The sequence below is a fragment of the Gossypium raimondii genome, chromosome 9, assembly GCF_025698545.1.
Source record: "Gossypium raimondii isolate GPD5lz chromosome 9, ASM2569854v1, whole genome shotgun sequence".
Lineage (NCBI taxonomy): Eukaryota > Viridiplantae > Streptophyta > Magnoliopsida > Malvales > Malvaceae > Gossypium > Gossypium raimondii.
In genome coordinates, this window is record NC_068573.1 from 4,255,830 (window position 1) to 4,276,531 (window position 20,702).

General features: G+C 37.2%; 3 protein-coding genes across 8 annotated transcripts; 2 read left to right on the forward strand and 1 right to left on the reverse strand.

Moving 5' to 3' along the window:
- Window positions 1-224: 224 nt before the first annotated feature.
- Window positions 225-5,901, forward strand: LOC105798198 (protease Do-like 8, chloroplastic). Its single transcript, XM_012628184.2, has 13 exons — window positions 225-538; window positions 1,107-1,237; window positions 2,158-2,240; window positions 2,359-2,457; window positions 2,620-2,686; window positions 2,974-3,049; window positions 3,163-3,229; window positions 3,908-4,125; window positions 4,238-4,305; window positions 4,666-4,745; window positions 5,004-5,090; window positions 5,222-5,329; window positions 5,617-5,901. Exons 1-13 carry the CDS (start codon window positions 381-383, stop codon window positions 5,743-5,745), a joined length of 1,371 nt encoding a protein of 456 aa, XP_012483638.1. The 5' UTR covers window positions 225-380; the 3' UTR covers window positions 5,746-5,901.
- A 1,335-nt stretch (window positions 5,902-7,236) lies between these two features.
- LOC105798197 (DExH-box ATP-dependent RNA helicase DExH18, mitochondrial) lies at window positions 7,237-11,091 on the forward strand. Of its 2 annotated transcripts, XR_008188843.1 has the most exons (4): window positions 7,237-10,039; window positions 10,344-10,409; window positions 10,702-10,797; window positions 10,925-11,091. XR_008188843.1 is itself a non-coding variant. In XM_012628181.2 (2 exons), the coding sequence occupies exons 1-2, from the start codon at window positions 7,539-7,541 to the stop codon at window positions 10,396-10,398; spliced, it is 2,556 nt and encodes an 851-aa protein (XP_012483635.1). In that variant the 5' UTR covers window positions 7,238-7,538; the 3' UTR covers window positions 10,399-10,605. The 2 variants fall into 2 exon arrangements, 1 of the variants encoding a protein (XP_012483635.1); XM_012628181.2 differs by lacking the exons at window positions 10,702-10,797; window positions 10,925-11,091 and having other exon boundaries at window positions 7,238-10,039; window positions 10,344-10,605.
- Window positions 11,023-20,439, reverse strand: LOC105798196 (uncharacterized). 5 transcript variants are annotated; one of them, XM_012628177.2, is made up of 6 exons: window positions 19,483-19,609; window positions 16,946-19,120; window positions 16,498-16,769; window positions 15,573-16,166; window positions 12,967-15,393; window positions 11,407-12,023 (listed from the first exon to the last, which is right to left on the reverse strand). In XM_012628177.2, the coding sequence occupies exons 2-6, from the start codon at window positions 19,106-19,108 to the stop codon at window positions 11,840-11,842; spliced, it is 5,640 nt and encodes a 1,879-aa protein (XP_012483631.2). In that variant the 5' UTR covers window positions 19,109-19,120; window positions 19,483-19,609; the 3' UTR covers window positions 11,407-11,839. The 5 variants fall into 5 exon arrangements, with proteins under 5 accessions (XP_052477007.1, XP_012483631.2, XP_052477006.1 ...); XM_052621047.1 differs by having other exon boundaries at window positions 11,023-11,550; window positions 13,253-15,393; window positions 16,946-20,439; XM_052621046.1 differs by having other exon boundaries at window positions 16,946-20,439.
- Window positions 20,440-20,702: the final 263 nt, after the last annotated feature.

Here is a 20,702-nt window from a genome sequence, read left to right on the forward strand (position 1 = left end):
ATAAAAACTGTTTGAAATAAATTAACAGGTGAAACAAAAATATTGTTCGGACAAACTGCGGAAACTGGAATTCATCATAGAGGGATTAAATTCGTAAAAAATGAAAAATACAAGAACCCTTTATACAATTTGACCTAATGGATATAGTCGAAACTCGAAAGTAGAGGATATTTTTTGAAATTGGAACATAAATGTGGTTCTTTTAATTAAGTAATTCCATATCTGAAAAAAACAGACGAAAAATACTAGATTATCGTCATCTACTCAACTCCATTTATACTGCAACTTAGCTTCAAAGACGACCCAAAAGCAAAATATTTATTTGATTTTTTACTCAAAAATTTCTGCAACTCATCTTAATTCACAGTTAACCCAAAAAAATGCAAGTTTCGGTCTGCAGCAATTCTTGCTCATTAAACCTTAATAGCAACAACGTTAAGAGTCACTTGCTCATGGGTCGTCGCGAACTCTTGTCTACTTTATGTTCCACTGGTTCCCATAAAGAAGTCGTTTCTCACAAACCCATTTCCATTTTAAGGTTGGTTTTCGCATTTCCTTCATTATTTTCTGCTACTTTATTTTTATACCCATTTAGCTTTCAAGTTCTCTTTGCTTGGTGAAATTAATAAATTTCAGTTTTTACCCCTTCTAATTACTTTTTCTTTGGTTCAATTTAATTCGAGTGTGATTTGTTTTTCTAGTATTTGTAGGAGTATTTGTGCTTGTGGTTTAATGTGTATGCATATATATTCATGTATGGATTTATGTACAGAAGCACCATTACAATGTGATGTATGTATCAATGTAAGCATCCGTATATATGTGAATGTACATGAGTATGTGGTCATTTATGTGTGTGAGCATGTTCAGATGTCACTGTATGTGGATACTCAATTACTCCTGTATGTAATACATGTTCATGTATATACATAGCTATGAATATTGATCTGTTTTTTCTTTTACTGAAAAGTCAATGCTAAAGGCAAAGATTGGTAATTTGTATACTTGTCATTGCTGTTACAGAAAGTGATTCCAACATACATTTTTCTTTGTGCTGTTTTTTTGCTTATTCATTGTTTTAAATATTGCTTTATTGATGCTTTTAGGATGATTAGTGAACGAATGGCTGATTTTGGTGAAGTAATAATAGGAAAAAGTATACCCTTTGCAACCAGGAGGGTAGTTCTTGCTGGTCTTTTTGCCTGTTGGACTTTTCATCCTTCAAGGTACTTATCAGGTGTGCACATTTCACCTCCAGTTTCCCCTTAGCCGCTTTAAGAACTTAATTGATATGAACCGCTTCTGTTGGTCGCTGAAATATTGAAATCTTCCCTGCTTTATTGATAATTTTGTTTAGCGATTACGTTGTCATTCAAAACTAAGCTTACTTATGTAAATGACTTGAAATCTGGTGTCACTTATTTCAATTTACTTTCGTTAAAATTTGTAGCTGTAGTGAACTGGCAACCACTTTTAGGGTGTGCTTGGTTGAGTGCAAAAGTGGAGGATGGAAAGAGAAAGTGGAAAAAAAAAATTTGGGTGTGCTAGATAGGGAAGAAAAATGAAAAGAAAGAAAATAAGAGAGATGAACTTTGTAGAGGGTTCTTTGGTAGAGAGAGGAAGGGTTGCAACAAGCAATCGAAGTGTACCAAGAGAAGGTGGAGAGGAAGACTAGAGTAGACCCTATAAATCATCGAGCGTAGCGACAGGTGGTGGTTTGTAAAGTGCAGAAAAGGGAAGTGTGGCTGAGAAAAAAATTGAGCGAAGGAATAAGTTGACAAAGTTTTAAAGAGAGTTTTTGAGAGTAAACATGCGAAAAGTTTCATTTTTACTCTCTCATTTTTCAACACTACCATGTTATGAATGGAAAGAAAATTAGTTTTTTTCTTTAAATTTTTCTGTCTTCCTACCAAGCATACTAATTGAAAAAATATATTTTTTCTATCTTTATATTTTTCTACTCCAATTTTCTTTTCATTCTACCAAGAAAAGCCTTATTGTTTGAAAAGGAGCCAAAAAAAAGTAATAAATGGAAGTCATGCTGTTGGAAGGATGTGGTGTGAGTGGCCTTCAAGTTTAATGTTATTCCTTCCTTCTTGCTATCTCTGTTCTTTCAGCAATTTGCTTTTGATAACGGGATACATTGTGGATGTGCAGCTCAAGCATTGGGGGATCCTTCAGTGGCAGTTGAAGATGTAACTCCTCCAGTTTTCCCTTCTGGAGCGCTCTTCCCTTCTGAGGTTCATTTTCAATGAATGATTGTTTTGCTCGCTTTGGAATTCAGTGATAGTTTATAGTTCTGGGCCCTTCTGTAGTGGTAGTTACCATGTGTTAAATATAAACATGTCATTTTGGCAGGAAAGAACTGTCCAACTCTTTGAAAAGAATACATACTCTGTTGTCAACATTTTTGATGTAACATTGCGCCCTCAACTTAATGTAACTGGTGCTGTTGAGGTATATTTCTGATTCTCTTATTCACTGAAGCGTGCTTATGACAAAGATGGCTCATAATCTCCCCCTTGTTCTCTCTCATGCATAAGTATTTTGCCAAATGAACATAAAATGCCCTCTCGTTTATGAACTCATCCATGGGTGCCACATTATGTTTACTGCCAGATTCCAGAAGGAAACGGTTCGGGTGTTGTCTGGGATGAACAGGGACATATTGTGACAAATTATCATGGTAAGAGCTAATACATGAACACAAAGAACTATATATTGATCAAGGACATCAACTGTTCCAGTAGACTATCTGTTTTCCATAGCAATTATCTGCTTTGATGAGTGCTGATACACAATTATATAAGGAATCTCCATTGTTTGAGAATCCTAGTTGATGCCTAACTGAAGCGTCGAACTATGTAATGTTAATTTGTCATCAGTGTCAGTTATATCTGATTAAGATTCTTCCTTTACATTTTTATTCTTTTGTTTTCTTTTCCAGGTTAACCATTCTGTCTGCATGTTCAGTGATAGGTAATTCCCTCTCGAGAAATCCAAGTCCAGGGCAAGTTGTTGCACGAGTTAATATCCTAGCATCAGATGGGTGAGATTTTAGTGCCCTTAGCTTTTGCTGGTAAACTGAGCTGTAATATCTCGTATTAACTTTTTTGACTGCTCCAGCTGCATCTCTCTAACTGTTTGACTGCTGTTTGAAAGGGTGCAAAAGAATTTTGAGGGGAAGTTGATTGGTGCAGATCGCAGTAAAGACCTTGCTGTTTTAAAGGTATATTTTCTTTTTACCTTCCTTTAAAGTACTGTCTATACCGCCTTAATGATTGGTCCGATTTGCAAGCTACACCAATATATCTGCCTTTTTTATAGACATCACCTTCAAACTTAAAACTCATCATCAACAGTGTACACAGATAGATCATTGATTTTGATTTAATAGAATTTATATTACACCAAACTAATTTTAAAAAAATGACATATGAACCATTTTTTTACACATACATAAGCTGAGCTCACATAGTTGCTTATCAATTTAAGAACTAGTATACTCTTGCAAGGGAAGGTATGCAGATCTATTCTATATCCGAGCTTCAGTTGTTTACTGATGAGTGTTTAATGGCATATAGCTTGATTAAATTATCCTTCCAGTCAATGCTGTTGTTATAGTGCATTATGTTAATTCGACTCTTCATTTTTCTTGAAGTACTCGTATCCAATGCATACCCAGACATGGGTATGGGATATGATCTTTGATCTTCCAAAGACTCTCCACCTACATGAAGATCTTAAAAAAAAAAAAAAAAGGAAAATCGAACGTACTTGTGTCTGACACAGGCCCATATCTGACACTCAAACCCAAGTGCGAGTAACATGGATTGTGCATATACTTTATAATTTGCTAGTTTGCTGAAAGATTATGAGCAACTGATGCTGATCTCAACATTGCTAGGTAGAAGCCTCTGAAGATTTGTTGAGGCCAATTAAGGTTGGGCAATCTTCTTACCTAAGAGTAGGACAGCAATGTTTGGCAATTGGAAATCCTTTTGGTTTTGATCATACCCTCACTGTTGGAGTTATTAGTGGATTGAATAGAGACATTTTTAGTCAAACTGGAGTGACGATCGGGGGTGGAATTCAAACAGATGCAGCCATCAATCCAGGAAACAGGTTCGCCAAATGATTTGTCTAATCTTCTGTATCTGTCTCGCAACTTTAAAGTTAATGTCTTTGAACAAGTTTTTTGCTGCTGCTACTTCTTGGCTTTCTTTCTTTGTTGTAGTGGAGGTCCTCTGTTAGATTCGAAAGGGAATCTGATTGGAATTAATACGGCTATATTCACACAGACAGGTTATTTTACTCTTTTTGCCGTAATCTTAAACAAAATATTTTTCTATATTGATGAGAAGATATTTCACAGTTAGATGTTTCCTTGGCCAAAGAATAATAATAATTATGAAAGCTAGCAGCTTCCTATGTAATGCCTTCTTATGTTTGCCCTGACATTTCATTTTTCATGAAGTACCAGTGTCCGGCACTTGTGTTTGTGTTTAAAATGTATCCAGACAGTGCTATGGGGATGTATGACCGTCAAAATATATGGAAAAACTTGGAACAAATTGAACATACCTGTGTCAGACATATATCCATACTGTCACACCTGAGTCCAAGTAAAATAGATGCATTCTGATTTCGTTATTTGCATTTCAGGTACATCTGCTGGTGTAGGATTTGCTATCCCGTCGTCCACTGTGCTCAAGATTGTACCTCAGCTGATCCAATTTGGCAAAGTAAGTTTCATTACTGGTAAAATTCTTGGTCTCCTCTCTTTTCTGATCTGTGCTAATCCTATTTCACCTCTCCTCAATAAAGACCTTTTACTTTTCACCTTCTCTGCATTTTAAAGAGTCACTCAACTTGTAATTCTGCAATATTTGGGGCTAAATGATGGTTGTTATAAGAGTTTGGCAGATGAACAATTTTAACATATTGTTACCCTGAATGAACTGGCTTTAGTTCTTCAAATCTCATTGTTTGTCCACTTTCAGGTTGTTCGAGCAGGTTTGAACATCGAAATTGCTCCCGACCTGATTGCTAATCAACTTAATGTTCGAAAAGGGGCCCTTATCCTTCAGGTATTCCCAATTTAGTTTCAACTTTTAAAGGTGCACCCATATGTTCAGCAACTTTGAGATATTACACTGTTGATGGGATGTTGCTTCTAAATTATTTACAAGTTTCTTACATTTAGAACACGTTTCTTTAGGTTCCCAGTAACGGTTTAGCAGCCAAGGCAGGGCTACTCCCGACCACCAGGGGTTTTGCCGGTAATCTTATACTTGGGGATATCATTCTTGCAGTTGACAACAAACTGGTGAGTTGTCTCTCAAGTTTTCACCCTTCTAGTTATCGATTAAACACGGTTCTTGTAACATCAAGCTGCATATTAAATTATGAATTTAGCTAAAATTTTGTTTTGTTAAAAGTGAGATAGTGTTCTAGCTCAAATCATTTGGCTTCTTGTTTTTGTTCTTCCGTGTAGATATTTGATATCAACTTCATCGCTCTTGATGGCTTTGAATAAAATGCTTTCTGCATTGAACGATTCGATGTTGTTATTAACATGACATTCATATTTTAAAACACTTGTCTCATCATCAGGTTAAAAACAAAGCAGAGTTAAACAAAGCATTGGATGAATACAATGTGGGGGATAAGGTAATGTTTAAGATCCGAAGGGGCAGTGAGAATATGGAGCTGCCAGTGATTTTGGAAGAAGTAAGTTCATAGTAGGTTCCCCAAATTCATCTATTAGGGTTATTAAGATGTACAAAAATCCCATGTTGAATCTTGAAACTATTACAGTTTGCCAATTTTCCATGTTTTATGAAGGATTATATACTTGTGAAAATATATAGCAAGAGGTACACACATATTACCAGTTCACGTCTTTCATTGTGTTTTCCATGTTTATGGTTAGCAATATTATTTTGAAATTAAACTAAACTGCCCATTAGCTATGCTAGATGATAACCTCAGACTTATTTAACTTCATGAAATCAAGCACATTGTGGTCTAGCTTGGAACTTCAAAATCATCTCAACAGAGATGTGTGGAGTAGTCTCATCTCACTAGGAACATGATAAGTTGGTTTGGAAATTTGCAAAACTCAGCCATTTACTCTCTCCATTCTTATACCACTAAAAATAGGCAATTAGTCAAGCATCCACCGGTAAAAAGTACCACAAAACCCTCTTACTATCCCAAATTTACCATGTACATTAGATGGGTGACAAAAATTGAATTGTGTTTATATATAATGTATAATAACAAATTTAGCCTTCAACCTTTACACATTTATTCAATTTGACTCTTACTTTTTTATTGAAAGTAAATTAGAAATTTTGAAACTAATAACGCTAAAGGGTCAAAAGGCCTTAGTAACAAAAAAAAAATTAAGCTCTTTTAAAATTTAATAATTATAAAAACATAAACAGAATAAAAAAGTTATAAAATTATAAAATTATAAAATTATAAAATTTTATTATAAAATAACAATACTGACCAATAAAAGAGTAGGTCATTTTAAATTTTTTTATAACTACTAAATTTTAATGGGTCGATATTATTTTTTAATAAAATTTTATAAATTTAAAATTTTATAACTTCTTTATATATGATTTTAATTATTATTAAAATTTAAAGGCCTTAATTGATTTTTTAAATTTGTTACTAATGACTTTTGTCCCTTTAGCTTTATTAGTTTTAAGAATTTTAATTTACTTCCAATAAAAGAGTATGGGTTGAATTGAATAAATGTGTGAAAGTTGATGGCTAAAATTATTATTATATCGTATATATAACGTATGAGTTGTTTTACTCACTTCAGGAACTAACTTACCTATTTTTCAATAAATAAATTAAAATGTAATCCAAAATATAGTATAAAAGTTTTGTGGTACTTTTACCGATTATATAAAATATATTTATTAAGGACTCCTATATATGATTTCACTAATTTTGTATTATGTTCTTGGACGTATTTTTATTTTAAGCAGTTATTATTGTGTTTTTGGATTGTACTATACTACTAGCTATAAAGATTTTATATTAAAAGATTTTATAGAGAATAATAATATTTATTATTTTTGAAAATAAATATGAAAAGGAAAAAAAAAGAAAACATGCGGGCTTTCATTTGACTACCCAAAAAATTGGGCTAATGTAGAGGCAAGAACGCTCAGTAAACTTCGAGTCTGCGGACTCAAATCGGACCGAGTCCTAGTACCCGAGTTCCTTACTTCCTCTGTAATTACGCCAATCTAAACCGACTCTGGGTTTAGGGTTTTGGTGTCTTAACTCTCTCCACTACTTTCCCTCCATTTCCTCTCTGTCTTTCTTATTATCTGTCTCTCAATCCTCTTGAGGTGAGTTCCATTGAAATTCCCCTTTTTTTGGCCCTAATCTCCATCACCAAATTTAACACCTTTAGCTTATTGCAATTTCAAAAGTTAATTGCTTTAAGCAGGAAAAAAAGGGAGAAATAAAATTGTTGGGTTTCTACTCTTTTATGCGGGTATTAAATGGGAAGAGGATTAGCAACGTTTCTGTTTAGAATCTATACTTCTAAGAAAAATGTTTCTAGAGTTAAGTTTATGTCATCCAATCGATATATTCATTCTTTTAGACAATTTGAAAACTGGGTTTCGGATACAGACCCTCCGTCTTTCCATGTGCCTCGAAGAGAGTTTTCGACTAGCTTGGTTGGTTTAGTTGGTAAATTTAGAAACTATGGGGATGCTAATGTGAGACCTTTTTCCTCTGTTGTTAAAAATGGGGGTGATGATGGTGGGGAGGATAATGGAATGCATGATTCAGAAATGGAAAAAAATGAGCACGGTAAGCATATTTTTGATTTTGTGAAACTTGTCGATTTTGATGGTGAAAATGAGAATAAGGTTGAGGATGATGTTGATGATTTGAATGAGAATGGTATATATGGTTCAAAAGATGTTGAGTTGGAACATGGAAATGATAAAGAGAATAAGCGTATTGTGGATTTTATGAGAGTTAATGATTTTGATGGTGTCCATGAGAATTCAGATGAGGATGGTATTGACGGTTCTAAGGAGGATGGCATTGACGGTTCTAAGGAGGATGGAATTGATAGAACTGTGAATCGTAAGCAAGTCGGCTTTCGAAATCCGGTGGAATTGTATCAGGAACTTCGTAATAATGAAAAGCCTGCGAAGCTGTGCCGAGAAGATTGGGAGATCTTACAGCAAGTTTTCAGCTATTTCTGTAGATCAGGGTGGGCAGCCAATCAGTCACTTGCTATTTACATTGGCAGGTCATTTTTCCCTACTGCTGCTCATAAGTTCCGTAGCTTTTTCTTTAAGAATTGTTCTGCTGATGTTACTGAATATTTGGTATCACTTGGTCCATCTAATGCTGCTGTTAAGTTTCTTTTCCCTATATTTGTGGAGTTCTGTATTGAAGAGTTTCCTGATGAGATCAAGCAGTTTCGAAGTATGATTCAATCAGCAGATCTTACAGCGCCGCATACATGGTTTCCCTTTGCACGGGCAATGAAGCGTAAGATCATTTATCACTGTGGCCCAACAAATAGTGGCAAGACTTACAATGCTTTGCAGCGGTTTATGGAAGCAAAAAAGGGTATTTATTGCAGCCCGCTTAGGCTTTTGGCTATGGAAGTTTTTGACAAAGTGAATGCACAAGGAATTTACTGTAGTCTCCACACAGGGCAAGAGAAGAAATATGTCCCGTTTTCGAATCATGTCGCCTGTACTGTGGAAATGGTGTCAACTGAGGAATTATATGATGTAGCTGTTATTGATGAAATCCAGATGATGTCAGACCCGTATAGAGGTCATGCATGGACGCGCGCATTGCTCGGATTGAAAGCTGATGAGATACATTTGTGTGGGGATCCAACAGTTCTCAATATTGTTAGAAAAATCTGTTCAGATACCGGAGACGAGTTGCATGAACATCATTATGACAGGTTCAAACCCTTAGTGGTTGAAGCCAAGACACTGTTGGGAGACCTTCAAAATGTTCGCTCGGGTGACTGTGTTGTTGCTTTCTCAAGGAGAGAGATATTCGAGGTGAAAATGGCTATTGAGAAACACACAAGTCACCGCTGCTGTGTTATTTATGGTGCGTTGCCGCCAGAGACTCGCAGGCATCAAGCTAACTTGTTTAATGATCAAGATAATGAATTTGATGTGCTTGTTGCCAGTGATGCTGTGGGGATGGGATTGAATCTTAACATTAGGAGAGTTGTCTTTTATAGTCTTTCAAAGTACAATGGTGACAAGATTGTTCCTGTCCCGGCATCTCAGGTTAAGCAAATTGCTGGAAGAGCTGGTCGTAGAGGAAGCCGTTACCCAGATGGACTTACGACAACCTTGCATTTAAATGATCTTGATTATCTAATTGAGTGTTTAAAGCAACCCTTTGAAGAAGTTAAGAAAGTGGGTCTCTTTCCATTCTTCGAGCAGGTTGAATTGTTTGCTGGGCAATTCCCTAATGTTACTTTCTGCAAGTTGCTTGAAAAATTTGGTGAAAATTGCCGTTTGGATGGATTGTACTTTTTGTGTCGACATGATCATATTAAGAAGGTAGCAAATATGTTGGAAAAGGTTCAGGGAATATCTTTGGAAGACCGGTTCAACTTTTGTTTTGCTCCGGTCAATATTAGAGACCCGAAAGCAATGTACCATCTCCTTAGGTTTGCTTCGGCTTACAGTCAAAATGTCCCGGTTAGCATAGCGATGGGTATGCCAAAAGGTTCCGCTAAAAATGATTCAGAACTTCTGGATCTTGAGACAAAACACCAAGTTTTATCTATGTATCTTTGGTTATCTCACCACTTCAGGGAGGAAACCTTTCCTTATGTGAAAAAAGCAGAAGAAATGGCTATCGATGTTGCTGACTTGTTGGGTAAGTCTCTTGTCAATGCATGTTGGAAACCAGAATCGAGACAGCGAAAGAAATCTAATCCTGAAAAGAAGGAAGAAGGATACCAGAGACCAAGGTCACTTATCAAGTTACATGATAAGTAAGTTTCTTGCAATTATAATAACCATATAAGATTATTCCACCATTAGAATTCAGCTAAATGTAAAGAATTTTGTGAAGGAGGGATATCATGATAGTTGAATTATATTAGAACATTTAATTGTTTCCTTATTAGGATTTATCCCCGGTTGATTCATTGTTGTTTAGTTTTCCCTGTTCGGAAATGCTGTCCCCCTCCTCTCACCCCCCTTCTTTTTGTTGTTGGGTGGGGGGATCTCGTACTATCTATATGTTTTACCATATGGTTAACCCCCCATGCTAACAATTCAGTGTTCTCACTGCAGGAAGAGGGCAGATAAATCTGTGCCAGCAGACAATTCATCGAAAGTAGCAGCATAATCATATTCTAGGTACTTAATATGGTGTAAAACCACTCAAATTTTCCTGGACTCGGGGAATATCTCCATTGTTTTGCAAGATGTGTGAGTATGAAATTTGATGACAAACAAGGAGATCGGATGGTGTAATGTGTACTCACATTGTAGTTTGTATCTTGGTTGCAACGAAATCAATTTCATTTGTTCAGGAGCTTATGTTTATTCACCATTCTTGTTAAACTCCGTACTTATCACTTATTACCACACAAATTCATATTCATAATAATATGTAGGCGTATTGCCCTTTTTCCTTCTCTTTTTGCAGTGAATCCTAAATCTGCTGTAAAAATGATCACTTATGGATCAAAAGGTGCCAGACTCTTCTTTTTCATTGCAATATGGAGTACTTTGAACTTTGAAGGTATGCTTATTATTTGCTTCCGCTTACTTGGAGCTCTGATAGCCGGTTTCTTTGCTGCCTTAAATAATTAAAGGCAGTTCATCTCTTCTGAAAAAAAATCACATGGATTTTTCATCTGATTTTGCAGGTGAGATTTGGACTAATTTCGCTGAATAAGGTCAAGTTCCACCAGAGTTGTTTTAGTTTGATTTTAGCTGTTAAAAGTTTTTGTAGTGAGCTTCCATAGAGAGAGAAACTGTACGAACCATCATATTTTTATCATCAATCAAAATAACATAATGCTTTATTTCAGCATGCGACAAGGAGTTTTAAGAGAATGTTAGAGCACATGCTAAAAGTCTCATCCTAAGCTAAAGAGTAAAGAGATTCTGAAAGACCATGCGACCAGAAATAAACTCATACTAAGCTAAAAAATAAACAGATAAGGATACATGGCTAATACCGTAGTTTAACCCCACATTTGTAGTTGCCATTGCCCACTTGTTTGTTCCCTGTATAGCATGATTACACTAAAGTTCACAATCCTTCAAGTTCTCGAGTCCAATACTGCCATTGCCAGGATTTGTTGCCTCCTTCCAGAAACTGTTTTATTTGTTTATCATTCTTCACACAGAACAAAGCTGGGAGCTGAAATCTTTTGGAATCTGATCCGGCTTCTCTCAAAATATGAAGTTTGCATCTTGTTTTGTTGAGAAAAGGCAGGTACATGCTTCTGTGTTAAAATCCTCTTGTTAAGATCCAGCAGCGAATAAGCTGCACCGAAACCAACTTTCCCTAATAAAAGAATGATTTATGCCATGTCATGTAAAAAAGTATCAAGTATCTTGATGTAGTGACTTCTGTTTTTGAGCAAAGCATCAGTAAAACTTGAAACACTCTTTCCAAGAGTCCGATAACCCCTGAGCAACTTAAATGATATCCGTTGGGATGAAAGTTTTTCCCTAAAACTGGCTTTTATTACGATGTATCCATGGTGACCAGAGGGTTGCCAAAATTTCAAGAAAAAAAGCAATGACCAGACGAAGAAGTCTGTCCAAATTTATTAGACTGATGTGATCAGGCATAAATCCAAAACTGCTCCTAAACCACATTGCCCTTGAAAAAGAGCAAGAAATGAACAGATGTTCCAAAGTTCCATCCATATTATTGCAAAAAGGATATGAGGTATCTTCTGTTCCAACTCTTTTAGCAATTTCAGTTTTGCAAGGCAGCCCATTGTGACGAAGCTTCCAAATGAAAAGAATAATCTTATAAGGAACCTTTCTTGACCATAAGAAAACCAAAAAAAAAAAACTTTCCTTTTAAAATGCGGAAGGGAGGAATTAAAACTGCTCTTGCAAATTTGTATCCCATTTTAGCTGTATAATCGTCAGATTTACTAAATTTCCATATCAACTTATCTTAAGAAGTGCTAAAAGCAAGTCATCTAGATCAAAGTACATCTATACTGTCATGGGATAAAAAACTTGTATGCATTTAAGAAAAAAACTTGAAGACCTAGCTTCAGACATTCCATTCGCAGGACTTACATCCTTGAAAAAGGTATTACCATTCAAAATGAAAAGGTTCTTTAACATTACCGACCTGCCAGTAAAGGCCCTCTAAAATCAGATCTCTACCTTTGGGGAGACAAAATGCTGTTATATTGAATTCTAAGCCTTTCATGGTCTAATTTCATGAGTTCCCATTAAAGAAAATAACAGTCGGTTATTTTCAGTGTATATGATCTTTTAGTATATTTAATTTCCTATTCGCAATGAGTTTTGTCATATCATCATGATGTCATGTCAACATTTTATGCAAAAATGAAATACGAGTTCACAAAAACAAAAACGACTAACCAGTAAACCAACCTGCAGGATGTTCAAGTAGACAAAATCTTGTTATCCGACAGGTGTCTAAATATATACATGCAGTGGCTTAAAGTTGTCAACCACAACAAAGAGCTATCACAATCAGAAAGGGTAAAATAGAACTCAAGATATTCTCGTAGTGGATTTTAAGACATTAAGGTTTTCATATAGCAGTTCTACCAAGTATGCTATTATCAATGATGGGGGAAATTCTACCTAGTATGCTATAATCAATAATGGGGGAAATTTTTTGTTTTACCTTCCCAGAAAAGTACTTAAGACTTGTTCAATCACTATTTTACCAGTAGAATCCTACCTAAGAAGAAAGTAAGGATCAAAATTGTCCCAGATACCGTCTCCGAACCTGGTGTTTATGCAGTTGTTAGTTGCACCGAATTTGTTCTCATGTAATCTATCTATTAACAAATACAGGCTAGAGATCAATGGATTCCAAAGAAATGGATTGATAGCTTTCCCTAACTCGGAAACATCGGATAGTAGATGCATACCATCTATGGTCTCCAAATTGAAAATGAAGTTTGAGACTGCATAAAATCCAAGCAAATTTGCATATAATGGTAAAAATGCATCCTTATGGTTACCTACACCACCTATCCAATCAACTCCGAGTTTCCCGATATGGTCCTTGGCAAATGATACCAACTGCTGGAAAAATCTTGATCTCCAATCAAGTAGATAATTCCTGACCTCTTCATTATCGAACAATTTACCTGCCCATGATTTTGTAATCGGAAGCTTCTCCAAGTGGGAACAACATATTTGACTAATCAATAGCTTCTCTTCATGATGATTATCGATTTCCTTGTCAAAAACCCGTCTCACGAGATCACCTTTGGATATTACGTAGTTTCCTGCATCTAGCACCCACCGCAGTAGACAATCAAAGTATACAATCCAGTGGCCAAATATGGAAGAAAGTCGGTCGAAACTCAGTTCAATAACTTTTTCCACCTGTGTTCGAGCCCCACAAGTGTCGGATGTCGTTCCAGAGCTTTTGGGGGGAAGAAACTTCTGGATGTCGGTGGCAGCCCTTTGTCTAATTCCATCATCCTCATCCTCAAGCAGTTTGATACACGTGAACCACATCTCCAGTATTTGATGTGCATATGTACTTACAGCATCTTGGTGTTCGAAAGAAGAGAATGAATTTTTTGAAGAAATTTGCTGGTTGATCACAGAAGAAGCAATTACCTCAGCTTGCTCCAATAAGCCAGAAGCAAACATAGATTCCGCTGCTGCCTTGCGCATATTCACTGGCTCGGATGAAGAACTACGCTCCTTAATTAGATTGACATAAAAGGTAATGCATTCATAGAAGCAAGCTGATCTTTCCATCTGACCCGATTCATTATATCCAGCAGTCTTCTGCCCCTTATCGGTAAGAATAAAACAACTAAACAGCCTTATAAACTGCCTTACGCATATTGCCAGACAACAAATGAGTATTTCTTGTGTTTTAGCATGTCGAGTGAGCTTGAGCAAGGATATCAGCCTATCCCAAAGCTGTAATACAGAATCATAATCCAAGGCACCAACATAAAGGGTTCCATCACTCTTTTCTTCACTTTCCTGAAACTTCAGCAAGTTCGAAGTGAAAATAATCCTCAGAATGCGATACATACATCGATGATTCTTCTCCAGTTCCAAGAGCTTCATCAGTGTAGGCTGAAGGTTAGCTTTTGTCCAGTTCTGTATAATTCTGGTGTCACTGCTGGACAGATAATTTATCTCATTGCCAGGTCTAGACTTGAGGAACTTATGCAGCCACTTCAAAGTTACTAGTCGAACTTCATATGATGAATCTGAGAAAGAGCGAATCAACCTTTCCAGGAATCCAGAATTTTCCACTTCATGGGTTTGAAACAACATCGAATTCAACGGAGATCTTTTTGGAATCTGGAAAACCTCTTCACCAACTTCATCAGATGGTTGAAATAAACAACTAAAATAAGATGAAGCAGCTTGTTGACGAAGTTCAGCTATCGTTGGATCATAATATTGAAATCCATAAGAAGCTTCTACATCTAAGCACTCTGTGGATAATTCCAAAAGTAGATTTCGGATGGCAAACAAATTTTTGCTCAAATGACATGATTTCGCAACACTAAGCATGTGATCCAGCACTTGCAGGAAAGTGCAATTAAGGAGGGGGCAAGGGCATCTTTTGGGGCTAGCAAACCACGAACACATTGCAAGAACTTTCATCAAGTCACCAAGAATCTGATCTTTCCTCGAGAAATCAGCAAGATTTCTACAATTTACATGGACAAGAGAACCTAATTGCAATAGAAGTCCATGAATTAAATTATAGGAAACATGGTGAGCTCCATTGGCTGGATATAACGGGATTGATGCTACAGGAGATGCAGTAATTTGATTCTCTGCTTGAGGCAATTCAGAAGCAATATTAAGGAGAACAGTTGGCAATTTCTCGTTAGATACCAGCCCTGTCAAAGCTCGCGACGCAAGAATACGAACTCGCAGGTTACTTTGGGTTGAGCACTTCATAATGAAAGGCATAAAAAGGAAAGGATCCAAGTCATCCCCAGTCTCACTTGCAATCGGTGAAGGCTTGAGCCTGGATAAAAGAATCAGCATAGGGCACAAACTTGGATGCACAGCTTTTGCCAGGTTGGATTCAGTTTGCCCCAACAATGCATCACCAAGCAACTCAGTTGCAATTTTCAGTTCATTGAATACAAATGGGTGCAGCGAAGGATACCTTCAAGATAAGATTTAATAAATAGTTAGTCAAGAAAATGTTGTAGTTTTCATGCACAAATAGCATAAAATGCAGTTCCAGCTTCTGATATACATCATTTTAAACTTTATACCAGGCTTACACAGTTATCCATGTAAGATATATGCAAAATGAAAGAAACAGTAGTTGAGAACATTTACCTGTGGAAAAATTCAAGCCCAGTTAATGCACGTCGAGCAGATTCTCGTTTATGAACATTAAGGAAGCCAATCATCCGGCGTACCAAGGAAGTGTATGCCAGACAAGCACTGTTCCGGATCTCCCAGTATGGTGAAGAGAATGAGCAAATTGAAACAATCAAAGCCTCGGCAGCAAAACCAGAAGTATCAGAAGCAAGATTAGTGTCATTGAAAGCAGCTCTAAGGACATTAAAGGCATGCACTGTTGGAACTACACCTTCATCTCTGATCTTTGAGGTTTTTTCAGTCGCGATTGTCTCAGTTACCAGTGTTGAATCAGTCTCTTGGCCAGACTTGGTTGATGAAACCTGGCACGAGACGTTTGTGCAATTGGTTTCAGATGGACTCAACAAAGACCCTTTAGCTACATCTATAAGCCACCTAAGTGCTCGCAGGAGGAGCTTCTTTGGAGCACCTTCTGGTTCTGCAAGGAAAAGAGCAGTGAATGCTGCAGGTATACCAGCACTTCTTCGTAGCAAATCATCGACTGTTTGTCCTTTTGCTACTGTTCTATCCATAAGCTGCCCCATCCAAGATTCTGTTAGCTTACATAGCCTGCAAAAGGAAGGCCCCATTAAATGGATATGCAACATATATTCTTTGAACTCATGAATAATGTTCCAGTATACGACTAGTAAATATCTAATGCAGGTTCTTTGTTAGACAATGCTGAAGTAGTTATTCGAAAAACATTGGAATACTTGAATAAGCATAATGAATTTTTGTCTCTATCCCTCTCTTTTCTTTTCGTTTTTTTTTTTCAAAAACATAAAGATATAACAAGCAGAGTCTGCAGATACATAAGTCTTCCCTTCACCCGAAGTCCCACATGGCAAGATTTGATACTAGTTTAGCAGCTAAAGGCGATGGCAAAGAAGCAACTTACATTGGGTCATTTGAACAAAGCAGACGATTGCAAAGGGCTGTAAAACCTGCTCTTGTCTTATCAATTGCACCATTATGTTTCATCTTCAAAAGAACTTCCAAGAAATGGTTCCCGATCTTCTCCAATTGTTTTAGATCAAGCATTCCTTCAGATATTGCTGTCACTGAAGCATCAATAGAATCATAGCTGGGGTGTCCAGATTCTATTGAACCTGAACAACTGTAACTTGGCAGAGGTATTTTCCGAATAATGGTCCCCAAAAGAAGACTTAGCTGGAAATAAGAAGAGTTGTACTGTTAGTGCTATGATTCTTATTCATATAAGCCAAGAAATATAGAAATACAAAGTTCATATAAATAGTACAAACTCTGTTATTTTTCCTTCATTTCAGCAAAAAGCAGAAATAACAAGTATTATTTTCAATAGCACAAAAAAACAAGCTTAGTACCTCTTTCATAGCCAGCCAGCAGCCAACCATAACAACCTGATCTGATGGTCTTGCATCCCGAATAGATTTTGTGCATTTGTCTTCTTGTTCGATTGAAGGCAAAGCAGCATCCATTTCATCAGGACCGTCCAGTAAGAAAGCATCAGCATCAACCATATCATCGATATCCTCAGGCAGATACCAAGCATCAGCAGAAACAACCCATAAGGCCATTGAAGTTATTCGCACAACCAGCTCCAAGAGTTTCTCCAGTGCATGTCTCATATCTGAAATACTACACAAGACTGCATCAGAATTCCAATCCAATTCCTCGAAAGTATACCGTAGAGCAAGTAATACACCATGAACAAAACTATTCTTGCATGCTTCAGCGAGATCCTTCTCTCCTTCCTCCACAGCAACATCCAACCAGTGAATAAGCGACTTAACATATTCCATAACAGGATGAATGGCTGGACATTTGTGATAATCCCCATTTAGTGGTGAATTCTGCGAGTGAGAACAAACAACACTAACTGACACTGTGACTCTCCACCCCAGGTCCACCACATACTTTCTAAATATGAGCCGCAAGGTTAGAGCACCAGCATCGCTCTCTCTTACACGAGGACTACAAACTAATTTCTTAGCCCATGTAATTACTTTCTGGACCATTTCATCACTCGAAATGCCAGGAAGTGGAGTGGGAAAATGTAGCAATATGCGGAAAGAACTCTCTCGCAGTCTGTCCCAACTATCAATTATGGATCCAACCAAAAGGAAAGTGGATTCAGGTGAAGTAATTCCTACACTGTAGGGATAAAGACAGCTCTCAGGAGACATAGAAGCTGAGCTTTCTTGAGAAGAAGGTAGGACAGGCCAAACATTGATCATTATCTGTATAAGCTCCATTGCCATTATTTTTCTCTTATAAGGAGCAGAAGGATAACAAGAGAAGAACAGAAAACAACTCAACCACCTCATAAAATTAAATAGCTCCTCTGCTCTGCTAACTGTATTATCCTCATTTCCCTGACATAGACACAAATCGCTAATTTCACTGTTCATACGAGGCTGCCAGCTTCCCTGCTTAAATTGCCTCTCCAAGGCTGTACGCACCCGAGAAAAGAACTTCCTAAACAAGCTGCTCCATTTCATCTGAAAACCTGTTGAAGAAGATCTCATGTTCAGTGGCACAGCTTCACTCATTAGAGATAGTTCCAAACGGGAAGGAAGACTAGACGTCTTGGGACTCAAGAAAAGAAACTCAGCAGCATCTACACGAAGTGACTCATCAATGTGTGTCAATGCTAATACAAGCCACCCAACAAGGATCCTAACTTTTATCCCTTTTATGCAGACAAGTGCAAAGGGATTAAAGCTTTTTGCTTCTACCATGTCATCCATATTAGATGTCATAGAGTCATCACAAAAATCGATATCCCCTTCAATCAGAGCAAGTGAACGAGAAACTTTAAGCAAAGAAACTAAAACAGCCACTTTCTGTTCTACTCTTAGTTCCATATTTTTGCAATCATGATCAGGATATAAGAGGTCATTTTCCGCCTCAGTTGGCCCAATGGAGATACAGGCAAGTAGAGGAAATATACCATCAACATCCACTTCCAGTAAAACTGGAAGAGCATATGTGTTCAAATTTGAACGAAGCTTTGAAATCCCAGAAGCAAGACCATGCAAAAGTGGGGGCAAACAATGTCCTCTATAAAGTGCATACCCTCGTTCAATACCATAATTACTCCAACACTCATCACGTAAATATTCAAGGAAACACTTCAAGAATGATGTGGCTGCACAGCATACATCATCATCACTGTATGCCTGTACTATTTCAAACAGCAGGTCAGGACTCATATCCAGCATAGTCTTTGCTCCAAACCTCTTGGTCAACAGAGCTAAAGGAACATATCTCCCCTTACAACGTGACCCTAAACGAAGCAGATCTGAAGCAATCTTTTGCAGGAATGTCTTTATTTTCTCACTACCCTCTGCCCCACAAAGAGAGGACTGAATGTCTAAGAAAAGATCAAATATAAGATGAACTTGTTTGACTGTTTGACTTAGAGGATCTTCCAAGTTATTCCATATTATTTTCAGCATTCGGGTTTCCATATCCTCCGGCAATGGGTTGTAATTTTCAGATGCAACTGTAAGGTTTGCCAGCATAGAGGTCTTAATCTGTTGCAAACAAATTTGCATTACAGTTAATGCATGGAAGTTAAAATGGCTATCTGTGGGGTTCTCACAGTAATTACACAGCTCAGGCAAAATCCCATCATACAATATAGTCTTCACAGAACAAGCAACATTTCCATGGGACTCAAAATCATTACAAGTTTCCCTAGATACAACAAAATGTGTATTTAGAACCATTCTTGGAACAGCAGTAAGAATGCCTCTAATCAAACAAAGTCTATTCAATCCAGAGAGATTACGTATGTCAAGGCAAACATCTCCTTTATAAGGAACTTTGCTAATAACATTGCTAAACGAATCCTCAGTATTAGTGCAAGAACTACTAACAATTTGACCAAATATACCTTCAATGATGAACAAACCAAGCTCTTGATCACTGAGGCAAACTTGAAAAGCAGCAAAAAAACTCACACCAGCCGCCACAAAGCAGTCCCTCGAAAATGCCACTGATTTCAAAAGACTTACCAAAACCCCTAAAGCGATCTCCATTACATTAGAATCATCACCACCCAATTTTTTAAATTCATCTGGGAACTTCTGAAACAAGTAATACATACAAGATAAAGCCTCTTGACACTGCTCCAGAACTATAGGAGAAGGTCTAGCCCACCCTTCAGTCTCCAAAACAACACTTTTCAACCCCAAAACAGCATCCCAACAAACCAAAACAGCACAATCTTGAATCACATCAACTAAGAACCCCAACTTTGGCATCCCCATTACTGATAAAGCCACACGTGACAAAGAGAAACGCTTCTTCTTATCACTCATTGTGCGATACTCATTACAAAGTAACCTGAAACACTCAGCAATAACAGGTTGGAAAACATCCTTGGTTTTAGCCAAAACTGACAAAAGAGTCTTATGCAAAGGCATCGAATTTTCCAAAAAGAAAACCTCCAAGTAAAAAGAAGCTGCCGTTGAAACCAAGGCCTCATTCTTTTCACCTTCTTTTACTAACAGTTCATTGAACGATGAAGCAAGCTTCCTGACATGGTTAACTTGGGAATAAGTAGAGTTCAAAGAGATGAGATGCTGAAGCTCCCTGTGGAAGGTTGGAGCTGAGGCTGAAAGAGATGATTGGTTTAAGGAATCTATGAAGGAAGGCGGGAAAACAACGGCGTTATATGTGTAACGGTGGCGATGTTGTATAGCTCTCCACTTGGCTGACATTCTCCTTTTCTGGAACTGGGGGTCTTTTTGTCTCTTGGGAGACAAAGGAGAAGCAAAGAGAAAGGTAGAAGTGGCGGCTTTGATTTAGGGGAGTTTTTAAGTTTAAAACTGGTTTTTATTACAGGGTACGAAGTAGGGTTAAAGCTGGAGAGGTTGGTTGAAGAAGAAAGATAGATCCAGGTTTCTTAATGGGCCTATATTTTGAAGGTAAGAATTGCAAACCCAAGATTTTTGTTTCTGGTCTGTGGAACAAGACAAACCCAGAAAGAAGTATCCAAGGGACGGGAGGATGCTGGATAGGGTTAATTACAGCTCGAGAGGTTGCTTGAAGAAGAAACATTGGTCCAAATTTCTTATTGGGCCTATATTTTGGAGTTGGAAGATTCTTTGC

Coding starts and splice junctions, on each gene's coding strand:
- LOC105798198 (XM_012628184.2), top strand. CDS start 381: ATGCAAGTTTCGGTCTGCAGCAATTCTTGCTCATTAAACCTTAATAGC. Junction 2,241..2,358: donor GAGCGCTCTTCCCTTCTGAG/GTTCATTTTCAA, acceptor TCATTTTGGCAG/GAAAGAACTGTCCAACTCTT. Junction 2,687..2,973: donor TATTGTGACAAATTATCATG/GTAAGAGCTAAT, acceptor CTGCATGTTCAG/TGATAGGTAATTCCCTCTCG.
- LOC105798197 (XM_012628181.2), top strand. CDS start 7,539: ATGGGAAGAGGATTAGCAACGTTTCTGTTTAGAATCTATACTTCTAAG. Junction 10,040..10,343: donor CTTATCAAGTTACATGATAA/GTAAGTTTCTTG, acceptor TTCTCACTGCAG/GAAGAGGGCAGATAAATCTG.
- LOC105798196 (XM_052621046.1), bottom strand. CDS start 20,311: ATGTCAGCCAAGTGGAGAGCTATACAACATCGCCACCGTTACACATAT. Junction 15,394..15,572: donor GGGCTTGAATTTTTCCACAG/GTAAATGTTCTC, acceptor CTTATCTTGAAG/GTATCCTTCGCTGCACCCAT. Junction 12,024..12,966: donor GATCCTTACTTTCTTCTTAG/GTAGGATTCTAC, acceptor TTCATTTGGAAG/CTTCGTCACAATGGGCTGCC.